This window comes from Leptinotarsa decemlineata, unplaced genomic scaffold, assembly GCF_025532065.1.
Source record: "Leptinotarsa decemlineata unplaced genomic scaffold, Ldec_3_MD MMD2_tig00000591_RagTag_RagTag, whole genome shotgun sequence".
Taxonomy (NCBI): Eukaryota; Metazoa; Arthropoda; class Insecta; order Coleoptera; family Chrysomelidae; genus Leptinotarsa; species Leptinotarsa decemlineata.
The window spans coordinates 1,365,379-1,389,440 of record NW_027412552.1 but is presented as its reverse complement, the minus strand read 5'-3'; the positions used below and the strand labels follow the sequence as shown (position 1 = coordinate 1,389,440).

Below are 24,062 nucleotides of genomic sequence, written 5' to 3'. Positions count from 1 at the left end.
TTTAGTTTTAAATCAATGTTTATTTTAGTATCAGTTTTTTCTTAATGGCAATTAATTATTGAATAAATACTTTGAAACTTGTTTGTATACATTTTGTTTTCATCAGCTATATAAGAAGGTAGAGTAAGTTCAGAATCTCATAAAATGTGATTTTCCAGGTGCGCTGTTACAAAAGTACTATTATTTATTATTGGGAAACTTCCAAAAAGCTTACAAGTATGACCATTAATACTTCAAGATTCTATCAAGATTTGGTAAAAGCGCAATTGGGAGATCCCATGACATGAGATTCTGAACTTGGTCTACTACTGCGTAACTTGAAAATGAACTTTTAATTTTCTGTTATTCAATTATTCAATTTTTATTTTAATTTTCACTTCTCGTAACCTACACTCAAATGAATGATTTTAAGGGAATATTATCCACAAATCCAGTGGCGTAGTCAGATTTTTATTACAAAACGCTTGCACCACAAATCTCTCACATTACCATATTTTCAGGAGTTATAACTGTAGAACGCATTGAGCTGTTGACTTCGGATTTTCACTGTACAAATTCACTGGTGTTCTACTTGGTGATGACAGTGTTGTCAGATCTCAAATATGTCTATAATCTGAATAAAAATTACAAACAAATACTTTGTTTCCAAAATTGAAGTTGTTGTAACTTCGTTGTTAACAAATATTTTTTAATGAAAATTTGACAGTTTTGATTTATAACGACTACGAATCCAGTGGTGTAGTCAAATTTGAAAACAAAAATTGCCTAATAAACTTTTGCCGTTTTTGACAAACAAAAAAAACCATAGAGTGCCTTGGAAATGAAACTAAAATTGTGAAAGTTAGTGTCAAGATACAGTTTTTCATGCTTAATATTTCAATAAAAAAAAATTGAGATTGATTGAAAAATGCACATTCTACAGGGGTGGTTCCATTTTAAATGGGTCACACTGTATATATATATATATATGACTCATCAGCCAATCATAAAACTCGGTTAGTAAAAATTATCCAATATGAACCGCTAGGTCTACGGTCCACGTGGACTACTTCGTAGCCGGTTCATTTTCATGAATTGGTTTTTTAGGCCTTTGAGGGTGCCGACAACTTTAAGTATGCACAATATCGTTTACTTCGACTATACCCGCCTAGTCGAGCACAAATGGAATTGCCCATTGGACTGCAGACCGAGAAGTCTGCAGTAGCAGAAAATGCACTGTCCGACGAGGAACACAAGATCCCATAGATGGCGTCATCTTAAAAGGAGCCATCATCACCACAGGCTTCTTCGTTGGAAAAGAGATGAACAAAGTAATTTAAAAACATCTAATATTCTAATAATATTCTTCTCCGAATTGTTCAAGATAAAACCGAACGAGATACATTATCACAGCAACACTCAAGCGCAATCTTATGAAAACAATCGATGTATAAACAAAACAACTTCTTGTCGAACGCACATCCAGTTCGATCGATCCGAGCTCGACATGAAGTTTGCAGCGTTCGTTTTGTGGCAGTTGAGCCTATTTGCATTCGGTGAGGAGTATATTGTAGACCCTGGTCCGCAGTATAAGGCTACCAAGGGGGAGGTATGGCCAAAGCCCAACAGCCAAGTGAAACATGACACTTATTTCATTGTGAGGCCCCAACTTTTCCGGTTCAAGGTGAGTTTCTTTGGACTTTATCATCGATGGCGGACGATTGAATCTCGAAACATTGGTGTAGGAGCTGTTTTGAGGATGTCGTAAAAGGGGGTTACTTGAAACAGTGTGGAAACTGTAATTTTGGTTTACAGGGGGCTATCACTGTTAATTTCATTTATGTTCTGTGTTATAAATATTTTTATGTCAATTTCACATGCAGCAGAACTGGCGAAAATATATATTGTTGATCATTTTCACCACTATTCACATTGATTAATACAATTCAGCCTATAAAGTGATGGATATAGCCGTTAATACGTGGTAGAACATCATCATGGGAAATGAGAATTAAAACTTCTTGTTTTCATAAACTACACCTTGAGATTCACAAACTTTATTTTTCAATTTTTCGCTATCACAGAAGCTTTTTTGTCGTGAGTGACATACCTATTGAAAGGTAATTCTATTATACTCTAATTTTTATATACCCCTCGTCTTGTCAATTGTTGTCAAGACAACAATTGTCAAGACAATTGACAGTTGACTTGGACATGTCCCTTTCACAAGATGTATAAAAATGTTAAAAAAAATTATTTTACAACAATCTAATGTTATTAGTGCCATCCACATTTTATTATAATGTTCTCAGTCTTAACCAGTTATCCAGTATCATGAGTGTTCATAAATCATCACATTTTCAAAGTGTTTTAAGAAAACAATTCTCCTCATGCTTGCTTCATATACATAACCTCAACTTTCGTAAGTAATGTACAACAAATTTTGACAATTGTTAATTTTCATCTTATCATCTAGAGTTCCTGAAGAAGAGTCAATAAAGTCTCGAAAGCTTGAACAGAAAAAAGAGTTCTCATTTTTCTTGTCTCCGATTGCACACCCGTTCCAATCCCCGTGCTGTTTCTTATATATATATATATATATATATATATATATATATATATATATATATATATATATATATATATATATATATATTTATATATATATATATATATAAATATATATATATATATATATATATATATATATATATATATATATATATATATATATATATATATATATATATATAACAGAATAATTAGTGACTGGATTAACTATAAATCGATTTAATTCGTGAGGTTGCAGTCAATAGCTGGGCTGTTACAAAGAAAACTCTTTGTTATATGTCAAACTTTCGGTATATTTCACACCTTCGTAAGGACAATAACGTGAGAATAAAATATAAAATGGTTCAAAAACAGATAGAAAAACATTAATAAATGACAGTTGATAAAAATTTTTATCAACTGACGAAGGTGTGAAATATACCGAAAGCTTGACATATAACAAAGAGTTTTCTTTGTAACAGCCCAGCTATTGACTGCAACCTCACGAATTAAATCGATTTATGTATACATATATATATATATATATATATATATATATATATATATATATTGTTATGAAAAGACTCGAAATACAACAGTGTATGGGAATTTTAAAAACATACGAATTCAGATACACAAATACAGCAAGGACACCCTGTACATACATTGAAACCCACAGTTTTGACCGGAAACAAGCAAATAAGAGTGGGAAATTCCAATATAAAGATTCTTACATCAAAACGCATCAAAATACTAAAAACTGATAACCGATATAGGTTAGAAAGAAATGTTAGATAAAATTAAATTAGCATCTGTGATGAAAAAATGAAAAAGGCATAATAAACTAATTGTTATTATTTAGGAATGATGTAAAATTCAAAATTTATTGTTGTGAATCACTTCCTTAGAAACTGACATCAAGTGATGCTTTTGGAAAATATTTATATTTACATAAAAGTGAAGTTAACTATTTTTGTACGAAACTATAAAATAAAAATGTATCTAAATTTAAGAGCCAATGTTAAATTAGTAGAATAGATAATTTTCCTGATAGAGAAGTTGAAAATTTATATGTGAAAATTGATAGATGGTAACTAGGGGAACGAGATAGATTTTCAATTTTTTTATCAACAACGGGATTCTTCTTGAGGCAACGAAAGAGACGCCACGCTAAATTTTTCTCTCCTTAAAATTTGAAATATATAGTATATAAATTAAGAAGTAAACAGAATAGTAGTCAATACTGATTTGTAATAATAAATACAGTAAAAAAAAGTATTCAAGTCTGCCGAATTACAGTGATCTGCAATTATAAACTGACATTCACCAAATTTGTTCGGTGTATTCACTTTGAATAGTTCGTTTTTCGTTGTAGATTTAGGACATTCTTAGATTTGAGGAATTTTCTATTTTGGCAATTGATAAATTTATATATTTTTTGATTTCCACATATTTTACTCTTATAATTAAAATTGTTATATATTTTCTAAGATCAATTGTGTCTTTTTCCAAATTTTTTCACAGGTGAAATCTACTAGAAAAATCAAAGTTTGGTAAGTTATTGTTGTGTTTGTACCTGAATCCACCTGAGAGGTTGAGAAAAATCTCTATACACTGTGGTATAGGATTCAAACTCAACATAAGAGTTTTAATAATAAAAAATTTAAAATTTTTAGATTTCTCAAAACCCAAAACAAATTTAAAATCATTTAATAACATCATTCATCTTTTGATGAATGAAGATTGATGATGATTTGAAGCTTTATAACTTCTTTTGGTTATATGCGAGCGCTTTCGACAGCGACAGCGCTTTCGAGAGTCTAGATGATGATAGCACGACCAGCTGTCCCTATATCATGTGTATGATCTTAAAGGATGAATAAAGATTATTATTTTATTATTATTATATATAGGAATAAAATACACAGAATATCGCTCTATATTATTTATATCGCTACCTTTCTCAACCTCACGAGTCTTATGTAGTTTCAAACATTTCTCCCTTTCCAGGCGAATGACAGCAGTGGATGTTTTGTGCTTCGAGAAGCCCTAATACGATACAGCAACATCATAAACGACCACTATGGGATCATTGCCGAAAATTTGGAGACGGTGGATCACGAGTTCCACAAAAAAACGTGGTTGGCAGATAAAAACTATCTGGGATCCCTGTCCTCTCTGGATATTACCTTTTCGGAACCTTGCAATGATAAAGAGTATCCGAAGTTGAATATGGATGAAAAATGTAAGTTTAGCAAATATAAAACTACGATCCCACATAAGAAGACTGTGAAAATATAAGGTGAATGTTCACAGAATGTCATCTTCAATTCCTTCAGGTTTGGAGTCCAGCTCCCCTACCCTTTTGACTGATTGTTGGTCTCGAGAAGGACCAATGGGTTCATGACTGATTGATGACGGCATGAAGTCCTTAGACATCAGTGCCGCCCTTCACGGGATACCCCTACCTGGCTGGGGTGGGATGGATGAGAAAGTTATTCATTCGTTAACGGGGGACATGAGGGCCTCATTCGACAGAGTGTCGGGGCCTTCTATATCGGGAGGGGTCGTCTACAGCATAATCTGTGGCTTCCTTAACTAACAGGTGAATGTTCGAACACACATGAATGAAACAAAGACAAAAACAGAAACAACAAAAACAAAAACCAATCCCGAGGCTGGGCAGAAGTACTCACCTCAATCAAAGGCGGTGGCTGGGGATGAACAGAAAGGGCCACCCCAATCTACTACTTGGAATGAGGCTGGACATGGCAGATCACCTCGTAATGTATTCCAAAGGCCAAGGCTCAAGCGCATTTGCGGCGCCGAGGCCAAAAGGAGGAAGAGTGCGAAGGAGGCAGAAGTGGCAGAAAGTATAAGTGCACCCTCCTCCTCCTTCACTCCATCTCTAACAGCAAGGGCACTTCCTGCAGCGAGCGCCAAGAGCTCCGCCTTGAATAAAGGCACGTAACCGGCTGCCCCTGCAGGAAAGCTCCCTCACTTGTGCACCACCACGGAGGGAACCCCAAGAAGGTTGAAGAAGGCGCGCAACGACAGTAATGGACGATGACCTAGGAGGACAACTCATCGGGAGGATGTACGACCTAAGTGCTATGGGCCTAAAATCACCATCCCTACTCTACAGACAGACAGAACTGGTGACGAATCATGACATCGAAACACAAATCCAATCGTCCCCAGGAGAGCTAGGACCAAAAAAAGCCCGCCAAGTTCAATCAAATATCAAGGTTTTGCTCACTGTTTCTTCTTGTCACATGGTTGTACGGTAAATAAGGAGTCTGAGAAGTAATCCGTGGCTTTTGAATCACGATAATGCACCTGCTCACTCGTCATTGCTTGTTCGTAATTTGTTGGTAAAAAACAAGACCGTAATCATGCCTCGGCCACCGTATTCAGCAGATTTAGTCCCCTGCGACTTTTTCCAGTCTCTAAGATTGAAGAGACTCAAAGGACGGCATTCTGCGACGATTGAGAAAAATTAAAATTCACCTTATTTTTTTAATAGACAGCGTGCATACGTACTTTTTTGTTTCCGTGTTGAAAACATTTCAGAGGGTTTCTGAATTTATCGTGAAGAATCAATTGGTTTCAATTTTTTCAATAGGGAAATACTTTCAGTAGCAGGTGTTCACCATCTCAAATCAATTAGGTGAAATCCTAGGGAAAGTAGAATGGCCAGCTAGACTGCCACAACTCATGCCAGTGTACTTCTCATTGGGGCTAGTTGAATAATCACGTGTTAAATCTAAACCCGGAATGAAAAATGCACTTAATATGATCTAGAAACAACTGAAATCGAGTTTATATCTCATTGTGTTTATATCAATCTCAATTGTTACAATAATAGTGTAGAGAATTCATTCCGATTCGTTGAGTCGTAGTATACACACTTCATGAATTCACAAACGCAATTGAAAATAATTTTGCATGGCTTGAAAACGACTTGAGAATATGTTCTGATTCTGTATAATTTATTAACAAGATACTGAGTGTTTTGTTTGTGGGAGTGGAAAGATATATTTCCATCCTATTGTATTTTTATCATGGCGACTAGTTCATCGATCTAGTTAATATTTATTTCAATGGAATATACTTCGAGTGGGCTGATAGTGTAATTATTTGTCTTCTCAGATAATTTTTTTCAGATAAATTAATCTTTGGAAAATCCTCTGGTCGAAATATCATCAGCAATGCTCTTTGTCTTCTACTCAATGAATAAATAGAATAAAATGAATGAATAAAAACTTTCAAAACTAGAGTACCTATACAATGAGCTAAAAAAAACAAATAGAGTAAATATTTTTAAGGAAAATAACGGAATTGCATTCAAGTTTTCACGCAAATTAACTAAAACTAAGACCTAATATTTCAATTTAAATCTTAGTTGCCTTGGAAATGATATTACAGTTTGACACTTGTGAAAGATTTAAGTGTACTATTGTCAACAATATTCACCTTACAGTTCTTCGAATTATTTTGTAGCATGGCTGCAAGATTGAGCGTAAGAGAGAAAATTGAAATTATACGCCTTTCGGGAGATGACGTTAGAAGTGCTAGAGAGGTTTGTAGAGTATTTAATGAGAGACATCCAGATCGTCCTCGTATTAGCTGCGGTACGGTAAATAAAATATTCAATGAAACTGGTGCAGTATCAAAAATGATGTTAAAAAGTAATCCTGTACAAAGACGAAATAGGAATGACAGGAATAATCAAATCATTTTAGATTATTTCGGAAATAATGCTAATGCCAGTATAAGGAATGCCACTTTAGATTTGAATATTCCACGAGAAACTATTCGGAGATGTCTCAAGGCGAAGAATATTAAACCTTACAAGCCAAAATTTTTGCACACACTTCAAGAAGGCGACAAACAAGACGCCTGGAATATTGTTTATGGGCCCAAGGGGAATATTTGAACAATAGAAATTTCCTAAAAAATATTTTATATACCGACGAAGCCACTTTCACTACAAATGGAGTAATGTCATCACAGAATTGTCGCTATTGGGCAGCGGATAATCCTAACTGGGTAACAAACTGTAAAAGCCAGTATTCCCAAAAAATCAACGTCTGGTGTGGGATATTGAACGAACGAATTATTGGCCCTTTCTTTTTTAAGGAAAACATTAATGCGCAGAGGTTTCTAGAATTTTTAAACACAGAGTTTTGGGATGCTATTCACGAGCTGCCAATCAATGAACGATCAAATTTAATTGTCCAGTTAGATGGGTGTTCAGTTCATTATGCTAGAGCTGTGAGGCAATGGCTTAACGAACATTTTCCAAACCGATAGATAGGCCGTGGTAGTCCGTTTACAGAGTGGCCACCCAGATCTCCAGACCTCACAGTTTTGGACTTTTTTCTCTGGGGACTTCTCACACAAAAGGTTTACAAAAACCGCTTAAGAGATAGAAATGAACTTTGTGCAAGAATTCGACAGGTATGTGCAGATATTAGCCCTCAAGAACTAAGGAACGTAATCAGAAACATTCGTAAGCGTTACGACACATGTATCGAAATACGTGGTGGATTAGTAGAGGCTACTAGAATATGAGTTAGAATTAATTGTTGCACTGAATCGAAACATTTCAATAATTAGTTATTAGTTACGTTTATTAAAATTTTTTGCTTCATTGTTAGTTGAATTGTGTGAATGTAATTCCGTTATTTTCATTAAAAATATTTACGCTATTTGTTTTTTTTTTCATCTGGCGGCACATTATTGTTGAAATCATAAAAAAAATGATATACTGTGACTGTTAGCTGTGTGAGTTTTCGAATTTTTGAGTTGTCATAACTTTGTTAATAATGAATATTTTTTCATGAAATTTTGATCACACCTGTTTAGAGGCACTCTGAATCCAGTGGCGTAGTGATTTTTTCAATAAAAAAAATCGCTCTAACAAAAAATCCCGATTTTCGACTAAGAAAAAATTTCGTAGTATGCCCTGAAACTTTAATAAACATTTCAAATTTTGTCCCAAGGTAGACCTTTCAGTACTTGACTTTTAAAAAAAAATATTAAAATCGATTTACAACTTCAAATTTTAGAGGGGTGTTTTCATTAAAAATGGGGCACACTGTATATCGATTTCACTTTTATTTATTGATTTTATTTATTGCAGACCAGCTGAATATAACGAAAGAAGCGGCAGTTTTGAAAGCTGCCACCATTTGGGGTATTTTGAGAGGTTTAGAAACATTCTCTCAACTTCTTTATATAGGGAATGAACAGCTATCGGTAAGTTTTCAATATACAAGGCATTCTAACAAAACTTGGCAGATCCTTCCATCCAGAACAGGACGGGTTTTCAAAAAATTCCAAACAACGTCCAAGAAACAAAGAAATGTTTCTGCCGTCAATGTTTTGATTGGTTTCTCATTTATAGTGTTTGTATAGTTTAAGTTTTCCTGGTGTTTGTGTATTTCTAAGGCTTGTTAATACATTCTTGTTGAATAATGATTGAACGTTGTTAGCCTCCCGGTATTTTTGAAAAGAATCTTGTGTTTCCCCTCGGACAATGCATATTCAGCGACTGCAGACTCCTCAGTCTGTCCCAATCAGCAACTCCGCTTGTGCTCGACTATAAGTGGGTACCAATGCTCATTTTCGTCTGACCGATATAAACTTCACCGCAGTTACGTAGGATCCTGTAAACTCCCGCTAATTTGAGTGGATCTCTGCTGTCTTTTGCTGATTATTCACGGATTATGATATATCTCGTGCTACGCATCCAAGGGAGAATAAGAGAAACACCAGTGAAGAACAATCCCAATCCGCGCTACGCGTCCAAAAGAGAAGAAGAGGAACACCAGTAAAGAGCACCCCCAAGGCACTGTCTATCTACCATACGTAGCACGTGTCACCAACCGAATCGGAAACATTTTAAAGAAGAAGAAAATTAACACCGTCTTTAAACCAACGACAACAGAAGACAGCAGAGATCCACTCAAATCAGCGTGAGTTTACAGAATTCCATGTAACTGTGGTAAAGTTTGTATCGGTCAGACGAAAAGGAGAATTGCCGATTAGGACAGACCGGGAAGTCTACAGTCGCTGAATATGCACTGTCCAATGGGAAACACGAGATCTTTTTGGAAAATACTGAGAGGCTAGCAACGTCGAATCATTATTCAACAAGAATGTATTTAGAAGCCATAGAAATACAGAAACACCAAGAGAACTTCAACAGAAAGGAAGAGAGAACATATCTACTAAAGATCTGGTACAAATCATTGAAAAGCGCCAAAATGAATCCAAGTCACCCAAATCGCGCGGAAAGTACGTGCGAACCCGCCATTTGATACAGAAAGTGCGCGAAAAACCAGCACCCAGCACTATAAATGACATGGCAGAAGTGAGAGATTCAGTTTCAGTTGATACGTCAAGAAGAGTACGCCACTGAAGATGACTGGCACAGTTGCAGTTGAACGTTTGGAGATTATCAGTGCCGTCTTAAGCATATTTCGCGCCGGGGTGCGGGTGATCAGCCTGCGCCCCTGAAGTTGCAAAAAACGCAGTATAATTTTAATCTTCCATTTATTAATATCTCAAAACTCTATAAATCACAAACAAAAATATTCACACGTCAACTTTTTCGGGGACTTGGACGAGTAGTTTCCGTAAGTTCAGTTTCACATTCTAATTCATCGGCAATTAATTTTGAATCAGACACAATATTAATTTTTTGTAAAATGTTGTACCATAAAACAACTCTACATAAAAATTTGAATGACTTCAATTTACCCTTTAATGAATTTGCTATGTTTCAGGTGTCGCTATCATACTTGATGTTGCTAAAAATACAATATAAGGCATCTTAAATGTTATCCGTATAAAAACATAAAGCTTTGAGTGCTTCAAATCTACTTTCCCAACGCTAATTCGAAAGATGCTTTAATGTTAAAGTAGGTATGTATTTCATAACATCCCAGCGAGATGTTGATGCTGCAAAAAATACATATGTTTTTTACACAATTGAGAATGAGTTTATAAAGTTAACCGAATTTACGCCTAAAACCATAGTAATTTAGGAACTATTTCGCTGGAAAATACCATTGAACTTATAGTTTGTGTACCGTTTAGATAGACAAAACTGAAACTGTCAGGAATCAGGATCATGCTCACTATCAACATCGCAACTCAGTAGATAGTACCTAATTTTTTAAATTTACAGAAGTTAATTTTCGAAAGCCATCGTCTCAACCAAATATTTCTTAGCTTGAAATAATAATTTTGGAATAGAATTTATTGCAGAAGAGCATTATTACCTTGAAATCAATAACATAGGAAAAATACTCATATATCTTCTTCTTTCTCTTTCATCATGTAATGGCCTCAGCTACTAAAGACTATAACGTATTGACTGTGCATTCAATTGTCAGCTGTCAGCTTCGAGTGCTGTCCACTGCCTCTTCTTCTTCCATATTTTTTTTTCAACATTGATTATTTGTAGAAAATTCTGTAAAAATTCCGTAGAAAATTCCGCTACAGTAACGGAATTCTGCTACGGTTGAAAACACTGGAATGAGATTAGGGGTAGGTACCTAAATAAAATTCCCAATTTCTAGTTTTAGCGCCGCCCCCAGGCGCTCGGGTGCAGCTGCACCCTTAAACCCCCGGGTAAAGACAACCCTGGAGATTGTAACCAGAAAAGATCACGGCAAAATCCAGAAACCAACGAAAATATTGAGAAAACTTCATTTTGTAATTCCAATACAATTTTTCTCATTTACAATAGAAGCACTGAAATTTTTTGATTGCATGTCCATTTTTGAGATTCAGGGAACGTCAAGTTTCGGTCGAAACACCCTACAGAATATTAACAAATCTCATTGAAATTGAAGCTCAGAATCAACACAACTTCCATCGTCGATTATCCCAGATTCACCCATCGAGGTTTGCTGTTGGACACTTCCAGGCACTTCATTCCCGTGAGAAAAATCCTTACCACTCTAGATGCGATGGCTTACAACAAGTTCAACGTTTTCCATTGGCACATTGTGGACGATCAAAGTTTCCCGTATGTCAGCGTCAAATATCCGGAGCTCAGGTAGGAAATTATATTTATATATTTAATTGTAGCGACCTCGCTTTCAAACGGGTGCAATTTATAGTAAAACATAGTTCCAGTCCAAGGCTTTCAGTAACCGTCGTAACTTCTGAACGACTTGTATAATGTAAGGGATATTTTGCATATACATGATCATCCTTGATTGGGTCGATAAAAGAATACACGTGCGTTATTAATGAAATGCACGATAAAATACATACTTTTATGTAGCATCCTTTTCTTCTACAAGGGAAACAGGGGGTAGAAACCTTCAATAAAATGTGAGTTTAAATGTTTTATTCACGTTTGTACCCAACCTATGTGAAGTTATAAAAACCCGCCCAGATGGTTGTCTCTGCCAGTTGGTAATTAGTTGCGCTGTACAACCCAAGGTAGGCAACCCGTCAAACGACATTGGAACTGTAAGTTGCCGCCGCAGTAGGGGATTTTTCTTTAATATATCTTTGCACCTCACAGAACTACAACTATAGGTTTATGTTCTGTGATACACTCTCCAACAAGTCGAAATATGACTAAAATCACGGTAACGTGAATCGAATGTGAAATCCGCAAATATACTTCACTATATGTGAAATGTCGATTTTAGGCAAACAATAAAATAAGCTAGAAATGAAATGATGAAGATAATCGATAACAAAAATTTAAAAATGTATAATCAAGAAAATTTCAAAAATTAAAAAAAAAATTAATGATGTTTCGTTCATTAGTATTCACAATTGCTCTCGAGCAATAACTTTTAACGCTTTACGAGTAGATACCAACAAATATGAAATAGCTTTTTCCAGTTTCACACCATCATCTTTTCACATATTTTCTTGATTCAATTTTTTGCCTTTTCATTGTTTGAACATAATTGTAATTTCCATATGAATTTTGTCATTCAAAGAACTGAATATTTTTCTCTTTATAATTTCATTCCAGGAAAAATACCTATCTCTCTCCTTTTCATTCATTCTCGTTGCGTGTTGCATCAGAGTAAAGTTTTTCTGAAATTTTCAGTGACAAGGGAGCGTATTATCGCAAGCAAATATACTCCGTAGATGAAGTTCAGCAAATAATACATTACGCAAGGTTGAGAGGAATCAGAGTAATGCCAGAATTTGATACTCCAGGTGAGTGTTTGACGTATTTGGCTAAGCTCGTAAATGTCTTGAATATGATATTCACAATCCAAATGACCTTTTGAGCATTGTTCACCAAACACAATTCACAGAAAACATTTCACCGACGAACAATTCATTCACTAATTTGAAAATTTTTTATTTATGAACTATGTACCTATCTTGTTGTGGAACTCCAATAATTGATACAATCTATGTACTTCAACTACTATTATTATGACAGGACATACAAGATCGTGGGGAGTGGCTCACCCTGAAATACTAACAGCCTGTGAAGGTAACTTCACCGGTAAATTGGGACCAATTGATCCTTCGAAAGAAATCGTCTACGATTTCCTTGAAGGACTATTCGAAGAAATTCACGAAACTTTCCCGGAAGAATATGTGCATCTAGGAGGCGATGAAGTGGGTTTCGAATGTTGGTACGTATCTAATTTCAAATAATCTTTAACGGTCAACTGATATAATGAGGTTTGTTCGTTTGTAACTGCTGAATAAAAATAAATGACGATCAGACCTTTACAGTCTAGTTCGGTGTTCTGTGCATCACTTTTATCAGACGAAAATTAGAATATTAAGGAACAGCTCAATCACATTGACACCTCAATCATCTTCAACAGGAAGATCAAACTAATCTTCTTGTTGAAGATGACCACTTGGTAATCGAAACACGTGTCGAAGTGTTAAAATAACGGTTTGGTTTTGAGAAAAAACTCCAGTAATATTCAGTTGTGGAAGTTGTATATTTATCACTATCCATAATAATGAAACAATCTCCACATTATTAACGTGTTTCGGTACAAAGTAGCTTCCTCAGTCGAAATAATTCGTTAAACTATTGTACAATGCTTTTTATAAAACCTAGAATACATTGAATGTTGATGTACCAAAGAAAGAAAACTTCATGTTATAGTTGATTATTTCCGTTCTGAAGTTAGAGACAGATTATGGCCTCTGAAATGTTAAGTTACACTATAAGGATAACCGTAATACTGAAAATTACATATATCTCGTTTTATATTTTTTACAATTTCTTTGTCAGTAGTCTTTCCAAAATGGAGTATAAACGATGGCCGTGACGTCACCAATATTGGATAAGAACTTGACAACATTGTAAAACTTATTCATATTTTTTAACTTAATTTTCTTCTTCTTCTTGTATTCTTGTTATTCTGACTGGGCGAGCGACGTTGCCAACTTGTTTTTGAGGTGATTTGATGGTTGGTTCCGAAATCAGGAAGCATTTCATATTACGAAACAGAAATTTTATATTTTGAATTTTGTTTAAAGAGATATTTGATTGGGTGGTACTAATCGGATATGTATGTCATATATTCATTCATGCATTCATGTTTGAAAGAGGGGTGAGTTCCAATGGTAGTGACGTCACAGTCATTTTTGAAACTTCAAATTTTCTTCGAAATCGTTTGCTCATGAACTAACGACTAATTTTGATTTTATCATTTTTTTCGGAAAGTTTGAAGATCTGTTATTAGCTTTCTGTGAAATTATCAATTAGGACGAACTAGTTTTCCCTTTCAACATCTGCGAATAGTCCTCCATTGCATTTTTTATTGTGGAAGGTGGAAATTCCCCAGAAAGTCAATGGTTGGTCATTCGGTTGTTGGACTAATATTTATATTACTTTTCTTAAAGGAAAAGCAACTCGAATATAACAAAGTTCATGGCAAAAAACAACATTTTCGATTACTTTTCTTTGGAGAGCTATTACGTCCAGAAGGTTATCAACATGGTGGAGAAACTTGGATCGAAATCCGTAGTGTGGGAGGAAGTTTTCTCCAACGGAGTCAAATTACCATCAGATACGATTGTGCACGTTTGGTTGAATTCTTCGACTGTGTCAGAGGTGAGTTGACTTAATTACATTTATAGAGCTAATTATGATCAACAGATACATTGCCACCATTGAAATCGGCACTATAAGAGATTTTGCGTCTTGTTTTGTGATTTGTATTGGACCAAAAGTAACAGTAACAGTAGCAATTAAGCAGTACCTGTCAAAATTGACATTATTTTCGACAAACACTCAAAAATGTCATTTCTCCACAGAATTCCGAAAAAGTCATCTGAAAAAGTTATTCCTTATGCAATTTTGAGCTTATGCCAATTTTCATCAAACTAAGACAAAAAATATTCAAATGGCGCATTGAAAAAAATTGACATATTCATTTCATATATATAATAGATCAAGATCTTCAGATGATGTGGTGCTGCAGGTTTTTCCGGGTTTTCCTGCAGCTGAAAAAGCAAATGCGCCACTGGAATCAATGAAGTCGCCCCGGAGCGCCAATTAATTTTTATTGTTGTATTTATTTTATTTTTATCGTTGTTTCAACACATTGTAATAATTTTATAAATATAATATATATCAAAATATCATGGGGACTAGTTTTTATGTCAATTTCCATCATTTGAAACCTAATTTAGAACTGACGTAGGATTTTTGTAAGTTGATCTTTGTTGAGTTGTTAAAATTTCAACCATATTTTTGTAGACAATGTTATTCTTCTTTTTCGGGTTCACCAATTGTAGTTAGCCAATAACTACTACTGACTCTTTCAACAGAAGTGTATATGCGAAGTTTTGACAGCTGTCTATTTTAATACTTATCTGACAAATCAATCAACAATCTCACAAAAATTATTTTTGGATATTTTGTTTCTTCTAAACACCTCATACTGGGCCATAATGCCTGTGATGATATCATACCACAATACAATGAATTTCGATTGCATGACAGCATCGTTGTTTTGAGTACAAAATTCTTTATCGATCAGTATACACCACGACACAGTCGAATGAATATTTATTCACGAATTCATAAATTGACATTTTGGAAAACATTGTCTAGCAGTGTCATTTATTGTGCGCTCACCGACTCAAGAGTGCCGTAGGTCGCGAAATTCTATCTGGCACGAGACCTACACTTTTAAGATTGACAACTGAAATGAGACTACAGAAATTAAAATGTCTGTGTTCTGTGAATGAGATTAGGAAAGCGGGCCTAGCATGTCGTAGCTTGATCTGATTAAGGCTTGGACACATATCCTCAGCGAATTTATTGTAGAAATTTATTCCTAACCGGAAAAATTAGAAAAATCAGGCCCCACGAATTGATTCAGACACACAAAATTCAGTTCAATCTTTTTCGTTTCATGCTGCACATAATGATAAGATCAACAGCGAAATTTGTTGTTAATGGCTGGATTCTAATATTTCCCTCTCTATTACTTACAACCTTCATAATTGAGTTCGAAAGCATTTTTTTACCAAAATTCCCTCTCGCCCAAATTTATCTGACATTTGAATTCACTTCAGTGTTGAAATAACTTATAGCTTTACAGGTAATTTCTTCAGGAAAACCAGCCCTTCTGTCTGCTTGTTGGTACCTCGATGATCTAGACATGGGTGGCGATTGGCAAAAATACTACTCCTGCGAACCGAACAATTTTGCAAGAAACGGGACTCAGAGAAAACTTCTTCTAGGTGGAGAAGCTTGTATGTGGGCAGAGGTGGGTCAAACCAAAGAATATACCCTTTTTTATCTTTTTAAAAGCTGATTATTTATTTTCAAAGCAATTTTCTACAGTTTCTCAACATTTTCCGTACTCAGTCTATGTTGATGCACTTAGCAACATCCCTAAATAATTCACTTCTTGACAAATTTATTCTATCAGGCTAGTCAGTTGTTGTTCTTATTATCTACTGATATTGAACGCTTCCTTTTATAAAATAAAAATTTTACTTTACCAAGCCATATGTGTCGAATGCAAATATAAGAAAGAAGGGATTACCTTTTTACAGTTTGTTGTTTCATCACTTATTGGCAAATCTCTTTATATAACACGAAATAATAATAATAACAATAACATGCGTCTCGTATCCGATGTGGATGCTGCACATCCGCTAAAAAGTCACTAGTGATACGAGTGAGAAGCATCGGGGAAAACCTCAAGTTTCATGAGAAATCTTCTCGCTTATTCCTCTGTTGTAGACAATCCGCCGACCGCTGATCAGGTGGAATCCTTCTGGAAGGACATTTATGAACACCAGCAGCCACTTAGATACTCCAGCTCTAGGACAGTTCGAAGATTTCGGCAGCGTAACCTCTCTATAGCCTGGATCGCAAAGTATTTAATACATCGCAAGCCATTTGATACATCGCATGAGCTCATCTTGCGTTTCCACAGGTACCTTGCGGTACCCAACAAAATAGTGAGATGCCTTGAAGAACTGACGCCACTCTGGCGGACTCACTTCACCATAACATTTGATCAGGCTAGAGTCCAAACAGAGAGGGTCAATTTCAGAAGGGGTGTGTTTCAGGGCGATTTCCTCAGTCCCCTTCTTTTCTGCATCAGACTATTGCCATTATCCGTTGCACTTAAAAATACTCGAGGGTATAACTGTGGCACCCCGGAAACCGGAGTCATAAGTTCACACATTTGTTTCATATAGAGAATCTCAAACTTCATGGAGCGGGTGTGCAACTCATAGATGGAAGCATCCTGCACCATATTAATGATGAAGAAACGTATACTCACCTTGGTGGAACAACGCCATTCACGAAATGTATCATCAGTGAAGAATTTTCTTCGCGGCATCAGCACAAACTCCGACAGATCTGGTCATCGGAACTGTCGGGGAAGAACAAAGTTGCTGCTATGAATATGCTTACCACTCCACTCGTTCGGAGTAGAGAAGTGGTCTAGGGAGGAGCTATATCAACTCAACGTAGAGTCCCGAAAGGAGTTTTTATCCCAAATCGTCCGTTCCATAATTGTACTTCCCTCGACAACAAGAAGGCCGTATCTACATGAAAGAATAGTAGTGAATGGAGCCTGTAAAGTCATCAGGAGTTTGGATCCTCTTCTCTGTATGATTCGCGACCATAAGAGAACATAATTAAAGCTTTTCTTTCTAGGGCAGATACCAGAGCGGCTGATGAACTTGATTTAGTTTTCGACACTTACCTAGGTGATCACAACTCGGTCATCAAGTTAGAACCTGTTAAGCAGAAGGCTCACATGGGGTTTTCTTTAACATTGAAGACTTCGGCTCATCAAAGCACGTGACCGTCGCTTTCCTCAGGTCGAGTGGGCTGAATTCGGAAACTGAGGGTTTCATCACGGCCTGCCAGGATGGTGTCTATAACACCTCAGTCTGTCGCAGCCACGTGATGGGTATAGAAGTTCCTGACACATGATGCTGCCCCTTCCGCGAGGCGCCTGAGACCCTAATGCACTTGCTGTCAGTATAGGCGATCTCAGTCTATATCTATCGACATAGCGTGGCCCTAAGAGCGCTTTAATACCACCTACGGAACAACTGTGTTGCCCTACACTCCGGAGGAAATATGTTGTGGAAAATGAGAATTGTTAAATTTATTGGAACTATGCATTCCTAACTCTCATGTTCATGCAAGCTAATAATCCCAACGTTATTATTTTCGAACAACAGAGCAACGCGATATTGGTCGTAGAGGCCGTTGTGATTTGGAACTGTATCCATCAAGAACCGTCAAGATGAATAAACCTCTGAAGAAGCCAGCCACTCGTGATGGCGAAACGTTAAGATACAGTTCCAAACCACGACGGCCTCCAAACCCGAATGAAGATCGTAACTATGAAAATCTCGGCCGCGAAATCCTTAACCAATTCATTGGCCATAGAGTTTTCAGCTCCCGTACCGAGATGTTCTCTTCGAAATCCGCAAACTCTATCCAGTTTTGAATATTGAAGTCCTTGGTGAAATGATGCCATCTCTGTTCTTGAGTATCAAGATCATGTCAGCCTACCTTAGGAAGACAGAAATCTTGGCCGGAAAAATGCAGAAACATATCGTTTTTGGCTCATTATACCTGCTTGAGGCACATAATTCTCGGATCCATTGATCACTAACCTCACGGTGTGAGGAGTGGTCCTTCTGGCGAGCCCTCCTGAAAGTGGCGGCGCTTCGGGTAATGAGTTCGACAAACCTACTCTTCTGCGAAAAAAATTGAAATTGATAATAATAGTAGCTTTTTAGTCGAACAGCTGCCCATTTACAGGACGATACAAAACATTTTTCTACACTATGAAACCAGACATCCCAGATGCCTCTGGAAGACAGAGGCATCTAGGCTCAGCTTTTTCAACAATATTTCACAATCTATTCTATCAAAAGCCTTTGAGAAATCAACATACATTTAACTGGTCTCCCGAATCACGAGTTTAGTTCCCCTCAAATTTAATACACTTGTGCCAGCATTATTTTCAATATGCCCTTTTTGGTCCTTGAACTCTCAGCGATTCTGTTTTATCTCCACAATCGTCGTAAAATGCCATTCTATCATGGGTCCCTTCAATCTTGGCATCAGGAAAATGTCGCAGTGGGGCAAACCTGGTAAATGGGGTAAAACAAGCAATGACGAATGACCGGGTGCATTATCGTGGTGCAAAAGCCATGCTTCATTTTCCTCTGCTGGACGTTTTCTTCGTATTGTTTCTCGCAAATGATGCATCACTTCATCATACGACCATGTGGCAAAAACTCCTGATGCACTACGCAACAGTAATCGAAGAAAACATTTAATCGAACTTGGCTCTCCTGGGTTCTTCCACTGGGACGATTGGACTTGGGTTTCGATGTCATAACCATATACTCATCATTCGTCACCAGTTATGACCCTTTTAAGCAAATCTGAATCGCTGTTAACGTCATTCGAAATATCCTGAGCGATGCTCGGATATTTCCACGGTTATTTTCGTCAAAATTCAGCAATTTTGGAACGAACTTCGCTGCCAACATAATAAAATAAAAAAATGCTAATCGAATGTAGTACCCGCGAAATTTGAACATTCGCCTTAATTTTTAACAGTCCTTTTTAGGCATCTCACCAACAAACGTACTAAACAGCTGAAACTGTGAATGAGTGTACCCGCATAAAAAATCGCTAATCAAAGCACCTCCGCGAAATTTGAAGATTCATTCTTATCAGACCTCATTTAATTACAATACTAGACCTTTACAGATCTTACATTCTTCATTTGTACTTTGTTTGAGACTTCATGATAGGCTACATTAAGATACCTCTTTATATTTGCAAAAAAAAAATTTTGAGAAGCAAGAGTTTAAATTGACCGCGTGTCTGTTGACCAATAAAATTGATCGTGTTTACAGCGGTATTGCCAAGTGACAAGTACTTTAAAAAAATGTACGAAGTTATGAAACATTAGAAAGAGTACATTGTCTCATACATTCAATGGGAGATGCTGACTGGGTTAATATGGCTAATATATAACGTTGAATTTCTTATTTTTGGTGGGTGGCATGAATGCATAATTTATTTATTTTATTAGGGTTCATGAGCCTTTGAGAACTATTTAAAAATATAGCTCGTTAAATTCTATTTAGAACCATGGTTTTCGAGTACATTCTATTTCATATGGAGATTTTTTTGATGAATTTAAACGTTAACGGGTTCATATACACTTCCATTATTAAAATTTCTGTGATATCAACATGAAAATGTCTGCTGCCGGAGATATTTCAAAAATAACGTTTTTATTGCATTTTGTGTTATTTGGATCCCATGTTTAATTAATTCTCCCTTCCAATGCATTTCTTACACTTTCTTCTTAGATTTAGTTGTCGGACGTGAGTGTGATTTTACTTTGAATCACGAATGAATCGGAAACTATTTATACGCTCCATGAATTTTACAATTTGGCAATGTTCTTTGTATTGTTCCTATTGGTCAATCGAACAAGAAGCGGGACTAGGCCCATGACGTCACGGTCCGATTTGTAATAATTACTTATGGGAAAACAACGCTATTTAGAGAGCTGAAATAAAGTACACTATTTTTCAATTTGATATTACTATCAAATGAACTGTAAACCAAAAATAAATCATGAAACAAGCCCATTGAATTGGTTATTATCCTGATGTTCTGGCAATGTTACTAACTCCCATAACCACTTAGGACGCTTTGTGACTATTCGCAGTTCCACTATGTAACATTTTTCTCGCGGGAAGCAAAAGGAAAAAAGATCCTACTATTAGTTAGCTCAGCTTGAAGGCCATCTCCGTTAAACTGAATCTATTTCATGAATAATTTTCTTTTCAAGGCAGTGAATGAACACAACGTCATCTCCAGAGTGTGGCCCAGGGCATCAGCAACAGCAGAGAAGCTCTGGTCCAACGAAAACATTACCACCGTGGACGAAGCGACATTGAGATTGGAGGAGCACGCTTGCAGAATGAACCGGAGAAGAATCGAAGCACAGCCGCCCAATGGACCTGGATTCTGTCTTGGAAGAGGAGAATTTTAACAAAATGATAATGTATAATGAAACTTTTTCGATTTGAACTAGTTTATTTACAAATAAATGTATTAACAGCTCTATGGAGCTGTTAGCACCTCACGATATATTTGTCAGTTTTGTACATTTCATAAGCAAACTCCTCAGTGTGATTAGGGTCGAATTCTACGCCGATGTAGTCTATTTCAAGGGAAAACTCTCCTCCGTACCGTTCTGCGGCAGTGATTCCGAAGCTTGCGATTCGGTCCAAGGGGATCGATTCTTGCCTGTCCTGAATTCGGCCCTTCGCAGCATAGAAAAACTTTGAAAACGGAATCTAAAAATTAATTCAACAGTGATTCTCAAAAAAATAGAAAGTGTTCAATCATTTGTTTTTGTGCTAGGGATCGCACTTTGAAGGCGAGTGCTCGTTAATCTTTGGCTCGCACGAGACTTGTGGGTTGTCGTTCATAGGGGGGCCAGTTAACAGAAAAACAAATTTCAACAGATTTGTGTAACTGAAATGATGTATTAACAAACAAAGATGACATATTTCAAGGGCGTGCTGTTCTGTTTATCTATGTTCCGAGTTCCGAGACATTCTGTGACATATGACATTTTGTCCACCTAACCTATCTTCCTCTATATAAATAAATAACCAAATAACTGTTGTTTATGTGGCTTGTAGAGGTGGTATTGAACTATAATTTATATTTTGCCTTAATTGTTGATTTATAAAGATAATTTTCCTTTTTTAAAGTAGAATAACTACGTACGTATAAATTATTTCAACTTGATATTGGCGCTGCTGCCAATATGTGAATTCGATACAAATCCCTTTAAAAATTAAAACCCAACATTTGAAACATCAATTTGAATACTTTTCGAAGTGAATTTGAAAAACTCATGAATTAAACTCAACTTTATTTTGTTCAAACTTGCATTTGCTGTAATAATCCAAATTGAGGAACATTCCCCATTGTCATTCAAGAATTTGAAAAATTAAACAACTCTGAGAGTTGATAGAACATTTCTGCTGAAATATATGAGAATGTATCTGATTCAGCTTAAACTATTTGTTCAAATTCAAAAACTACGAACGAAACTTTTAAGATTTTGAAAATGGCACTAAATTCGAATTTTTTACATATCAAGTAAGCTAGCCAACCATACGACACTAAATACCTCTCTTTTTTTGTCAAGTGAAGAACGATCTATTCCTTCCCAACATATAATAACAAAGTCACTAAGGAGATGATTGTAGATTTCCACTTACTCTCACAAGTTGCCAATAAGGCCCGCCTCTTGTAAACAGTGGGAAGTGGTACATATCGTTCCAAGCAAGATCATGATAACCTTTCGTGTGTAAATTCAACAGATAAGTCCTACCGTCTCCTCTGATTCGCATCACTAACATATTGTAACTGGTCCAATTGAGGTAAGAGTCCCTTTGGAAGGATCTCTGCAATTAGAGAAAGGGTAGATAGATAGTACTTTCTTTCACAAGGAAATAAACCGACTATGATAGGAAGCTACATTAATTTATTTTTTAAGTTTTTGTATGCTCCTTTCTTTCTAACAGGACAGCTGTTGTGAAACACCACTTTGGTTTGGAACATGAACCTAGTTACCTTCACTTTGTCTCCAATATAAACAAACACCAACTATATGATTACCTTAGCTCGAATGGTCTTTATATTGCAATAACCTGCTCGTTTGGCTTTTCCATCTTTCGGAACTCTCATATCAGTAACTCCGGAAAATAAGGCTTTTCCCTCTTTAGTTAGCGTGAAAGAACTCTTGCTGTACCCTTCATTGTTATCTCTATCGTCTGTATTAATCCATTTCGCTAGAGATTCTTCGTTCCCAAACCGCCAAACAACGTCCACTTCTCCCGCTCTGAAAATTAAAATGGGGTCAAATTCGAATCTTTCTTTCATCTCTTCTTTCCAGAGGGCAATTTCGCTTTTCAGTATTTTCAGTCCATCTCTCATTCTCTCCTTGAAAGGTGGGTATTTCCTGTTGTCTCTGTAACCTGACTTTTCATCCCTATCCCAAAAGGCGTGCAGGCTTGGGGAAGTAGCGATGAATCTTTTCGAAGACTCTTTACACACATTACAGAGGTTCCGGGTTATTGAAATCATTTGAAGCCTTTAATGTTTTGATTTATTTGAAGGTTACATAACCTCACTTCAAATCAAAAACACCACAGCACAGAACTAAAACGTCAAATAACGTCAATGTCAGAACTCGGACACCAAAATCCAAAATGTCAATTATTATTATCGTCAAAAGAATTATTCGTTCAGGACTAACACATAACCAACGATGCTCTTCCACGAACGAAACTTCTGCACAATGTTGTTTTCAGTTATCTGTACGAACATGTTTTCAAACACAATCATTTAATGAAACTGTATTATCACGATTTGTAAACAGTTTCCGCAGATTCAATTTATGATAATGATGAAAAAGAAACATTTTTTAGAGGAGCCAGGAGTGTTTACGGATGTAATCTAATGTTATTAAAAAAAGAACAGGATCGGTAAAAAAATCGTAAGAAGTAAGAAGCACTGCAATGGTATTGTTTCTACAAAATTCACATTTAAATGGTTTGTACTCGCTATATTTAGATTTCTCATATTGTTTGAGAAAAAACTGCTTTCACTTTATACGACTTTGTTCAGAATTTGCGTACTAATGTTCTTCTTTTATAACTTCTTCATGGATTTTCCAAGTGTGTTGATGCCTGAAATATTTCTAGCAAAAATCATAATGGAAAGCATTTTTCCTTTGTGCTTTGAACAGAACTGGCTTGTCCAAGGAGTTTCTCAAAATTTCGTTTGATAAACCAGAAAATAATACAAAATAACGTGCAGAGTAAATCCATGCAAGTTAACAGGATGCTCCTCAAGCATTCAAACTAGGACTGCTATTTTCCGTAATGTATGGTCAATGAATTATCAATCAATTTATGTGATCCTATGAAATGTCACCATCAATCAACTA

The 24,062-nt window shown here is 36.1% G+C and overlaps 2 protein-coding genes across 2 annotated transcripts; one reads left to right on the top strand and one right to left on the bottom strand.

The window, feature by feature from the left end:
- Positions 1-1,422: 1,422 nt before the first annotated feature.
- On the top strand, positions 1,423-21,181 carry LOC111514092 (beta-hexosaminidase subunit beta). Its single transcript, XM_074174533.1, has 9 exons — positions 1,423-1,663; positions 4,540-4,774; positions 8,678-8,793; positions 11,400-11,605; positions 12,626-12,738; positions 12,971-13,169; positions 14,404-14,614; positions 16,113-16,280; positions 20,880-21,181. Exons 1-9 carry the CDS (start codon positions 1,487-1,489, stop codon positions 21,081-21,083), a joined length of 1,629 nt encoding a protein of 542 aa, XP_074030634.1. The 5' UTR covers positions 1,423-1,486; the 3' UTR covers positions 21,084-21,181.
- CIA30 (complex I intermediate-associated protein 30) lies at positions 21,108-23,289 on the bottom strand. The gene is made up of 3 exons (XM_023170332.2): positions 22,730-23,289; positions 22,330-22,515; positions 21,108-21,390 (listed from the first exon to the last, which is right to left on the bottom strand). The coding sequence occupies exons 1-3, from the start codon at positions 23,195-23,197 to the stop codon at positions 21,166-21,168; spliced, it is 879 nt and encodes a 292-aa protein (XP_023026100.2). The 5' UTR covers positions 23,198-23,289; the 3' UTR covers positions 21,108-21,165.
- Positions 23,290-24,062: the final 773 nt, after the last annotated feature.